Source organism: Melospiza melodia, chromosome 2 (assembly GCF_035770615.1).
Source record: "Melospiza melodia melodia isolate bMelMel2 chromosome 2, bMelMel2.pri, whole genome shotgun sequence".
Classification (NCBI taxonomy): Eukaryota; Metazoa; Chordata; class Aves; order Passeriformes; family Passerellidae; genus Melospiza; species Melospiza melodia.
The window spans coordinates 63,624,406-63,635,235 of NC_086195.1; the positions used below are offsets into that span (position 1 = coordinate 63,624,406).

At 52.9% G+C, this 10,830-nt stretch overlaps 1 protein-coding gene across 1 annotated transcript; it reads left to right on the forward strand.

The window, feature by feature from the left end:
• Positions 1-4,338: 4,338 nt before the first annotated feature.
• Positions 4,339-9,779, forward strand: LAG3 (lymphocyte activating 3). Its single transcript, XM_063150416.1, has 8 exons — positions 4,339-4,408; positions 4,639-4,810; positions 5,004-5,230; positions 5,497-5,754; positions 5,926-6,219; positions 6,528-6,818; positions 7,085-7,200; positions 9,637-9,779. Exons 1-8 carry the CDS (start codon positions 4,354-4,356, stop codon positions 9,742-9,744), a joined length of 1,521 nt encoding a protein of 506 aa, XP_063006486.1. The 5' UTR covers positions 4,339-4,353; the 3' UTR covers positions 9,745-9,779.
• Positions 9,780-10,830: the final 1,051 nt, after the last annotated feature.

Consider the following 10,830-nt stretch of genomic DNA (forward strand, 5'->3'; position numbering starts at 1 on the left):
CAGCAGCGTATCAGAGACCTGGGGTGACTCAGGCACTGCCCATCCAGCACACCCTCTAAAAACCTGAAAAAACCCTTTTCAGAAAATCCTCCAAGCCAGGCATCCAGTCACTCTTCCTACTCCAAGAACTTCTGCAGGGCACATTTTGGTTTCACCCAGACCTGCTGAGTGCTGTGAACTTTCTCCTTTCCAGTCCTCTTCTCCTCACTCCTTTTTGGCACCCTCACCCGGGATGAACGGATCCCTCTGACATGTGGTATATCCCGCCCCTAGGGGGATAATTTGTTGCTTCCAGGCATCACGGAGGGACAGAAGGAAGACTGGAGCAGCCACTTCCTCCCTCAAAAAAGGAAGTTTGTGCCCACCCTCAACTTAATCTCACACACAGAACGCATCTCAGGTTGGTGCCTTGGTGGAAACCACCGTGGCTCTCTGTGTGGGTGGAATGGCTGGCATCCCTCTGCCCCAGGGGTGCTATTTTGGTGCCCCTCTGCCCCAGGGGTGCTGTTTTGATGTGTTTCCCCACTCTGCATTTCACACAAAGCCTGCAAAGATGTGGGCACTGCCTCTTTCTGTTTCAGCACTCTGCTGCAGCAGGGAGGTGGCCTGGGGACCTCTGCGTCTGTCCCCAGTGCCCAGAGAGGGGCAGCTCCACTCCTTCCCCTCTGCAGCTGACCTCAGATGTCTTTTAGCTCCCTAAGCTCCCCAGGCAGTGCCAGAAGTCTTGCAGTTAATCCCAGCCTGATCCCTGGATCCCTGCTGCCCGTGCAGGCGCCTGTTGAGTACCAACCTGCCCAGCAGCTCTTGCTCACACCATGTCCCTGCCAGACTTTCCCTTCTGTTTCCCCAGGTGTGGCTGCTTTCTGTTTACAGTCCCTTGCCATGGAGTTATTAGTTATCTCTTCTTAGTAAGTGACTTGTTTTTGCTTGCTGTGTTTGCTTTTGCGCTGGGCAAACAGCAGTCAGGAGGTTTTACAGGAGCTCCTTCTGCAGGGTGCTCTATCTCAGGAACACCCAGGCCAGCTGATAACCCACAGCGTGCTTCCTTACATCAGCTATAGCCTGCAAATAAATTCTGCAGCACCTCACAAAGTCAGCATAAAGCAGAAGATTGTGACCAGCTTCACACTTGATGCTGCAAGAACCAAAACGAGAAAGTGGAATGTCTCAGAGGAAAATATGGTACCACAGCAACCTGGAAACACAACCAAAAATTCCTTCAGCGACACTAACTCGATGATACTGCAGAACAATGTTTTCTACTCCTATTTTTCTTGGTCGGGGTGGTTTGCATCTGTAAGACATGCCAAGACAGACAAGAAAAGCCATGTATTAAGGTCACGCACAAGGTGTCTGCTTGTGGGAATTCAGGACATCTCCCTGGCTGTCCTGGATTGCCAGGACCCTGCCAGGGGGCTCAGAGACCCTGGCACAGAGTCCAGGATGCCTGTGAGTTTGATTGTGACCCATGGAGCAAGTTACCAACCTTATATGAAGATCTGCAAGCCATGAAAGTCTAAGTAGAATAATAATTAGTTTGTCACAGGGTGAAAAATAGATTTTTTTGGGGTTTTTAGAATGGGGGTTCAGGGGGCAAGATGGAGGGATCTGGGTGTGTCCAGCCTTTCTCCTTCTTCTTCTTGGCCTCCATCTTCTGCTGTGATGTTGGCACTTTTAGATTGCTTTAGAGTAGAAGATCACTGTCTAACATAGGTGATAGGTAGTGGAAAGTTATTGTAAACATTGTACATGTAGTTTTTAGTACAAAAAGATAACACCACCTCTGAGGGGGCAAAGTGCCTCTGACTGTCTTGCTGAGCTGACCTCAGCAGGTCAGGAGAAAGAATTTTATAGATAAGATACAATAAACAACCTTGAGACCAAGAACTGAAGAGCTCTGACTCCTTTTTCGACTGCCAGGCTGGGAAAAGAGATTTTCTAACACATCTTGAGGTCACTCTGACCAGCTAGAGCTCTGAGATCTGCTCTGGGTGCGCCTGGCACTGCTCCTGAAGGAGCATTTGGTGAGCTGGGCTCTGTCCCCCTGCCCCTGGCACTCCCGTGTAGCCTGCCTGTCATTTCCCATGGCTCTGCAGCGTCCCACAGGTGCCTGGCAGCCTCCCAGCCCAGGGGACTCACACGGGCACTTCTGGGAAGAGGTTCCCATGCTGATGTTGCTCCGGTCACTGCTATCTCTGTGCCGATGTCCTGTTCTGGGAGATGACGAAAATGCCACTCGAGGAGTCAGCAGTTAAAGTGGGTCGTTAGGCAGAAACGTCACCGTGGCTCTGCTAAAGATAGCCTGGTGCTGAGTAAAAAAGTGCCTCCAAAACCTTCATTTCACAACGTGCTCACTCAGCACAATGAGCCCCAGATGTCCCCCCAGTGCCAGGCAATGCCCAGCATTTTCCAGGGCTGTCCATCAGTCCCTCAGGACCGCCTCTGGGGATGGAAGCACATCGTCTCCTTTGCTGGTCCTTACAAGGGACAAGCTTTTCCCATTTCACTCAGGATGGTCTGGGGGGCGAGAGGGGGACAGTGCCAGGGTGCCAAGGCTACCAGTGCAGGGAGGGCTGAAACGAAGGGGAGAGCAGTGAGCTTGGCGTGTCCCCTGGAAAAAGCCAGGAGAGGGGGAGCAGAGGCTGCTGGACTGTGGAGCCCTACGTGTCTCCCCACCACAGTTCAGCTCCCTCCTCTCTCTCTCTCTCTCAATTTCTCTCTCTCTCTCTCTCTCTCTCTCTCTCTCTCTCTCTCTCTCGTCTGCACCCACACACTCACACCATTCTTGCGCTGCTGATTCAAGGGAAAGAGAACTCGATGTTTTCTGCCTGAACTGGTCACCACAAACTGTTTTTCTTGAACAGGAGGAAAAAACACCTCCTGACAACTGTCACAAGTTCTCCCCCATCTTCACTTGTCTCCTCTTCTCTCATGCCATCCCCATGGCAGTGTCACACAAGAGGGCATGAAGGGCCATGCAGAGCAGCCCTCAGGGGCATGGAGGCACACAAGGCCACACCTGAACACCAGCCCCACTGCTCAGGAGGCTGAGGAGCCACGTGGGATGAAAGACCTGAGAGCTGTCCCTACAACAGAGCTCTGCTGAGGGAAAGCAAAGCACTGGCTCGCTTTTATCTTCCACCTCCACCGCACAGCTGAGGAAAACCAGAGAGCAAATAAGAATTCCTTCTACAGTCAAGAGCAGCCACTATGAGTCACCTCCCTTCCCTCAGCCTCAGAAAAAGCCCAAGCCCTTGGTGGATGAGCCACCGAGGGGCTTGGCTGTCTGACACTCATCACAAAGGGCTGATAACCTGAAAGAGTCAGAGCCAGTGGGTAGCTGGAAACTGTGAACCACAACAGTGGGGGTTCTCTGAGACAAAGAGGGGGCCCAGGATGAGGCATGTGGATGGAAATGTATTGTCCTGTGCAAAGGTCAGCAGCTGCATGGGGGCCAGGATGAGCCCCCTCAGCACATGAGCTCGAGTGGGTTTCCCCCAGAGCTGCAGGAGCAGGAGGCTTCCTTCCTCACGCTCCTCACAGAGCCACAGCATGCAGCTCATCTTTTCAGAGCCTTTTGTTCCCCTTTGGATGCTCCCCTCTGCCTCCTTGCACCACCTCAGGTGTGTCCCATACCATGCCTGGACTCTAGGTTGATGAGTCACATGTGTCCTGGTCGGAGCTTAGCATGGAGCATTAGCCTTTCCTCACGCTGCCTGTCAACTGACCAATGAGAAAAAGCCAAGAAGTCAGCACGTTGGAAAGATTAAAGAAGGGGAAAAAAATTATAATAATAAGAAAACCAACAAAAGAAAGAACAGCAGAAAAAAAAGACCAACATGTTCTCAAAAGCCCTGAAAGAATTAGAGAGAACCTGTAAGAGACGGGAAGATCAAACCAAAAAAGGCAAGAGATGAAAGAAAAACATGAAGGGTACTTGCTGGGAAGTGTCTTCTACACTTTTTCCACTGGCTATATAGAAGCGAAACGTGTTAGAAAAACAACAGCGACCCAGAGAATTTCCACTAAAAGATGCTTAGAGCAGTGTCGCTGGTCCCTCCCTCTCTGCCCTCACGTGCCTCGGGCTCTGCTGCTTTCTTGGTCGTGACGCATCCTCGCAGTGATACGGGGAAACTCGCTGCCCACCTGCACTATAAAGGCATTGAGGGAAATGCTTTGATCAGAGGCAGAGAGAGAGCAGGAGAGCAAGCTCATCCCACTGACCCCTCCGTGCTCACCCACCCTTTCTGACAACCTTCTTTGCCCATGCCTCACTTTTGCTGATCTCTTCAAGCTTTGGACCTCCTTAAGCACAGAGCTGAGTGAGAAGCAGCCCGTCTCCTGGATGCCACCATGAGGCTGGTGTCCCTGCTGCTGTTCCTCATCTTCACTCTGCTGCCTTTCACTGGTAAGAGGGGCTGAACATACTGGGGAGGGCAGAGTAGCTCAGAAATCTGAGTCTGGGTGTTACTTGATCCCTGGAATGGCTGGAAGGGAGAATTTCTGCCCTTCCAACTCCACAGAAGGTGGCCAGGTATCATGCTGTATCCTAACCCAGCCTGGCAAAGATGGCATCCCCACCCCAGAGTGGGATAACACCGAATCCTGCTCTCTGCTCAACTCTCCATCTCGTTACAGCTGGCCACATCCTACCAGGACTATTGGAGGGGATAAGCAGGGAGCAGAAAGTGTGGGTCAGAGAGGGGAGTTCAGCCGTGCTGCCCTGCCACTTGGGCCCCAGAAAGACAAGGGAGAGCTCAAAGCAGCTGCCTGACAAGATATCCGTGCTGTGGAAGAGGCATGGGGGAAGGTATGCCAGGGCCACAAGAGACACGAGTCCTTCTGGGGGAATGGGAGGGTTGGAGGCCCTTTGAGCCCCATTTCTCTTTCCCCCTGTTCCCTCCTTCCCCATATTCCTTCCTTCCCCATATTCCCTCCTTCCTGCCCCCTCCCTTGATCTCGTGTTTGCCTCTGGCATGAGCTGCTCCCTGTCCTGCTTGCAGCGTGCACCAGGAGCCACACGTGGTGCTGGAGGTGGGCTACTCGGGCCTGCAGAAGACAGCCCAGCTCATGAAGCCCCGGGTGTCGCTCCAGGACTCCGCCCTGCGCAATGGCAACTTCTCCCTGCGCATCGTGCCCGTGCGCGGCGAGGACGCGGGGCTCTACGAGGCACAGGTGAAACACGGGACAGAGGTGCACAGCTGCCTCGTGGAGCTGGGGGTGATCACAGGTAGGACAGGATGGAAAACCTGGGGAAGGGTGATTTTGGGACCAGGGAGGTTGTAAAGGTGGGATGGGGTGGGGATGCCGTGTTTGGCGGGGCCGTGTTTGGCACAGGCAGCACCCTCTGGAAAGTGCAGTTTGCTGCTGTCTGCCCTCAGCTCTGCAGGGAGAGCTGCCTGAGGGATGAAGTTGGGGCAGCACAGACACAAAGAAGGCTTTGGTGGCTCCCCTATGACCTCAGTTCACCCCCAACCCAAACCCTTCTTTTTGCAGTGACCCTCAGTCCTCCCACTCCTGTGATAGAAAGTGAGATGCTCTCGATGAGCTGCAACTCCAGCCACCGGGCCAGCCTTGTGGAGACGTGCTGGTTCCACAAGGAGCACCTGGGCCCCACCTCCAGGACCTTCTGCTCCTTGTCCGGGACTCTCTCCATCCTCCATCCAGCCATGAGCGACGCGGGCTCCTGGCGCTGCCAGCTTCGCTACTCTGATAAGGAGATCATTTCTGCCACCTTCAACCTGCAAATTCTGGGTGAGCTCAGCCTCTGTGCTGATACCCCAGCATCCCCAGGCTGATCCCTTTGATGTGACTGACTAACCCCCACGGCCCCAGCTCCCACCTTTCCTCACTTCCCAGGTCAGTCACGTCCCTGAGGAGCTCTTTCCAGACACCACCACACATTGCCTTCTTTCCCTGGTTCAGGTTTTGATGGCCCAAGCAGCCCTGTGGTCTATGCAGCAGCTGGCTCTGCAGCCGATCTACCCTGCAGTCTGAGCTACCTTCCCAGAGCCCTTGGGATGAGGGTGGTGGCAGCCCACTGGAGCCATCTTGCAGGAGGACATTTGGAAGACAGGGGCATCTCCCAGAACCTGAGCAGCAGGAGCTTCCCCCTGCACGTCCCCGTGGTGGGGCCGGGCGATGCAGGGCAGTACCGCTGCGCTGTCTCGGTGGGACACAGGACAATCAGCAGGGACGTGACCTTGGCCGTGCTTACAGGTGAGAGACTGGGGTCCCTCACTGCAGATAAACACCCCCACCTGTCTGTGCAATGAGCTCCTGGTCATGGGTTCCCACCCTGGGGGAAGGAAACAAGACCTCTGTTCAGGGCATTGCACTGCATTGGACTCTGCTGGAATCGGGGGCTTTCCTGGGTGACTTGATTATTCCTCTTAAGAATGAGAAAGACAAAAAAATAATGTAGAGGGAGTACTAAAGAAAAGATGCAATAGCAGAAGAATGGACGAGGAAGAGATGTGGACATGCCTGCAGGTTTTCCTGAGGTTGCTTTTTCCCCTTTGCCACAGTGACTCCGAGCATCCAAGGACCAGTTTCTGAGGGGACTCGTTTGCTGCTCATCTGCAGCCTCACACACGCCCAGGGACACGAGCGTTTCCAGTGGACTCACCTTGACTCAGCCCCCACTAAGAGCAAGCTGGCTCTGGCTACTCCCCATAGCTTGGAGAGCCACAGCTCCCGGGTGGGACCTACCTTGGAAATACCCCAAGTGTCACAAAAGGACACGGGCAACTGGGAATGCAGCGTGCATGGCCCAGAAGGCAGACTGGGAGCAGTGGAGTATGACCTGCAGATCACAGGTACTGTCCCCCGTGGCTCTGCAAACAACCTCTTCTTCTCCTCACCTGCTTAGCTCTCTGGTGCCCTTTCCTCTCTCAGCCTAATCCTGTCCTTCTCCCCTTACACCACTTGGGTCCCATCTTCTTATCTGTCACCAGTTCCTCATGCTGCTCCTTCCAGTTCCCTGCCTACCTCTTTCCTATTTTGTCTGTTGCTGTGCTGTCCCACCCATTCCTTGTGCAGAATCAACCATCCCTTCCTTCCTCACTGTGGTTCCTCCTCACAGGTGCCCAGGTCTCCAGCGCTCCCTCCATCTTTAGTGGGCAGATTACCTTTGGGCTCACACTCACCCTCTTCTTCCTGCTTGCCGTTTGTGTCGTGGCTCTGGCCCTACAAAAAAGGGTAAGTGTCCATCACCCCACTCCTGTTATTTCTCCACCCTTATTTGACCTTGCCCAGATTACTCCAGAGACAGCAGTGAAAGGTGCTGGGGACACAGTGGCTGGAGGAGATGGGGGGCTGGAGCAGCCTGCTGATGGTGTCATGGACACACAGGGAAAGCCGTGGCACTGGCACATTGTACCTGGGCATTGGCAGGTCTGGCTAACCACAGCATTCCTCAGGGGCAGCTCAGACACCTCAGAGAAGGAAGAAAACCTCCTAAGCTTTGAAAAGCTTCATGTTTATTGCCCCAGAGATCAAGCCATGCTGTAGTCGAGGAGGGTCAGTTGCCAGGCTTTTGTAGATGTCCTCTCTCTCATTCCTTAGCTGGATGTTTTCATGTAACCATCTCCTGTTCTGTACCAATGCCTGCTGGTGCCCAGACACGGATATTGATGCAGGGCTGCTGTTTCTGGCTCAGCCCTCACACCTCAGCTCTCAGCTTCCTGCAACTTAATGCCCTTCATTTGCTCAGCTTGTTCCAGTATCTTGTCCTCTGAAAACTCTGCCTTGTACCTTTGCCTCTATGATCCCTCAAGACCAGGCCAGGACTAATCCCTCCCCAGCACATCACTGGAAAAAACTGTGCAAACAAGTCAGACTGTTTCCCTGAAGTTTTCATATTATTGCTCTGCAAATTAATAATGTGGCAAAACCATCCTTCAGGGTTTCCTTTTGCAGACAAGGGAGTAGCTGTGATGCAGCTGCCTCCTACTTAGTCTCATGGAAAGGGCCCATGATGACAATTCTGGTGGGGAAGGGGCTGGGCGATGAGAGCGAGATAAGTTTGGAAGAGCTTACCCTGGTGAAAGAGCTGGGAGCCTTGAAACTGCCTCGAGCTGAGCATGAGGGATGTGACAAAATTGATGAGAAGTCTCAGCAAGCCCCAGTGGCGGGAGGCTGAAGGCAGGCAGCATCGCAAAAGAAGCAAGGTGGAAATTTTAAAGAAACCACTGTGGGTAGTGCAAGAGCAGCTCGTGACAGGTTCTTCGTCATCCGTCCTTAATCAGCACTGATGGTAAAGCATAATATGAGGCAGAATTTTACACTTTCTGTGAGACTCTCTAAAGTGTGCAAGGCCAGGGCAAGGTGATCAGAACCAACCTTTCTGGCCCAAAACCTGGGACGGGAACCCCTTAACAGTGTACCTATAAATGGGTGTCCAGCTGTTTGCTTAAACAGCTCCCATCCCACCAGGATATTCAGGATATTCATCGTCCCAAAGCATTTGCATTTGCCCCCAAGGCCCTGGTGTGCTGAGCAAGCCAGGCTCCCATGTGGCAGCAGAGCTCCTCTATCCATTGGAGTTCCTCATCCAGCTCTGGATGGCCCTGCTTTAGCAGTACTGGATCATCTCCAAAGGTCCTTCCGACCCCAGCCACCCTCTGGTTCTGTGATTCACACCCTTCCCTGCACAGGCTCCCTGCGGGCTCACCCTCCCTCAGAGTGCAGGTGAGGTGGTGCCTGGAGCAGAGATATCAGCTCTTCTCTGGTTCTCTCTCTCTCTCTGCTGGCATCCTCTGAGACTGCATTTGCTGTTCCTGCTCCCCGTGGTGTATCGTGCACACCTGATGGGCTGCTGCCCACACATTAGGAATTCCCATTCCAATCCCCTGATCCTATCAATGTCTGATCAGTACCGTTGCATTTCATTGATCCTGTCACTCAGGTTAGTGCTGCCTTCTCCTAAAATATCTGTGTCTTGCATGATATTCTCATCCTCTTCCTTCCAAATGAGGCTCCTCAACTTTATCAGCAGCCTAACTCATTAGCACTTTCACACTCTCTGTGCCAATAATGACTGGTCTTTGAAGACTTGTGCTTTTCATTTCCCTTCAGCCTGGCAGAAACCTGTCAGCAAACCCCAGTCCCCTCCTCTTAGCTGAGATCACACCTACCATGCCATTCTCTAGCTAATCTCATCCTTCTTGCTGTACTGTCTGTGTGTAACCCTACACTGCTATCAGGAGCCCTGAGATCGACCTCTTTTTCACTGCCTAGAAAGTCACTTGTGTGGTTCTGTCTCTAATTTGTTCTTATCTCATTTTGCACAAGCCTTCATGCCTTTATTACCTCTCCAAAAAGGTGTTGTACAATCTGACATACATCAAACCTGACAGTGGCCTGACCATTGCCCAGATCAGTGATTGCTCTCCCTTAGCCAGGTCCTGTCTTTGTTATTCCTTATGCCCATCACACCACAGAGGATTGTGCTGAGCCAGCCTTCCCCAGAAGGGATTGCATGTCTCAGAGTGTCTCCTTCCCTGGCTCTGGCAGGGAATGGGAGCCTTCTGCTTGCAAGCAGTAGGACTGTCCTCCACGGCAGGGAGAAGCCCCCAGACCTGTGCCATTCAGTCTCTCCCCCATGTCTGACCTAGCCTCTTGCTTCCCTTTCAGGCACAGGCTCCTGCCTTCCCAGCCCTGGAGGGGATGTTTGCAGCCAGTGTGCCCTGGAAGCCCATGGAGGAGAAGCAGAAAGGGAAGAAGCAGCAAACGGAGTGCTGATGGAAGCAGGGCATGCGTGGCAGGGTGAAACTCTGTGTGCCCCAGAGAGAGAGGGATGGGCGCCGTGCAGACCCCTCTCTGCAGGAGGGCTGGGGATGGCCTGGGCAGGGCTGGGGGCCCTGGAGCTCTGTGCCTGCAGAGGGGCTGCAGGCCGCAGCCAGGGCGAGGCAGACTCGCCGCTGCAGTCGGGTGGCCAGCAGGTGCTTTGGAGCTGCTGGCAGTATTTGAGCCAGCAGCTACTGCCTGCTTCTGTGCCACATGTCTGTCCTGCTCTCTGCCCCTCCTTCATGGCCTCCCTCTCAGGCTTTCTCTGGTGGAACTCTTGGATGCTGGACATGGCTGGAATCCATCTCCCCTGCAGTCTGACAATGTTTTTCCCCCCATGCTGACTCTCTTCTCCTCTCCCTCTCCCTGCACTGCCCTGCTCACTGCCCTGTTGCACATTTGGAGCATTTTAACTTATTAGAAAATAATTTTAGAACTTAAAATAAATTCATGTGATGAAAAAGCCCACTGACCCCTGTGTGTGCTTGTGGAGGAACGTACCTATTTGACAGAGCAGGGTGTACCTCTGCCTGTGTGAAGCCATTTCTAAGGCTTTTGCTGCCTTCTCTTTCTCTTTCAGTTCTGTTTTACTGAAGTTCCTGTTCGTTTCTGACATTTTCACAGTGAGGAAGGGGAAATTAAATGCCACTAGAGAAGGAAGAATCACAGGTTCAGTCTTTCCTTTTTGCTGCATTTCAGAACCTTCTTTTCTTTTATTCCTCCCATCTAACTGTCCTTGTTCATTCATTCATTTATTCCTTTAGTCCTCACATTTTCCTGAAAGATCGACAAGTGGCATTATGGCTCTTTTAAGGATGTACTTAGCAATGTAAGCATGAGTCTGCCAGGCCCCACCTCTCCAGACCTTCAATGTGTTTAAGTTTCATGCAGTCAGAGAATGCTCTTCAGGTCCCCTCTGAGCAGCCATGGAGGACTGTGGTACTGAATGCAGCCCCAGAAGAAACACCTGGAAATGAGAGTCACACGTGGGATTTCTCCCATATGGGCCCCACGCTGAGGCTGCTCCCTGTCCAGGATGGA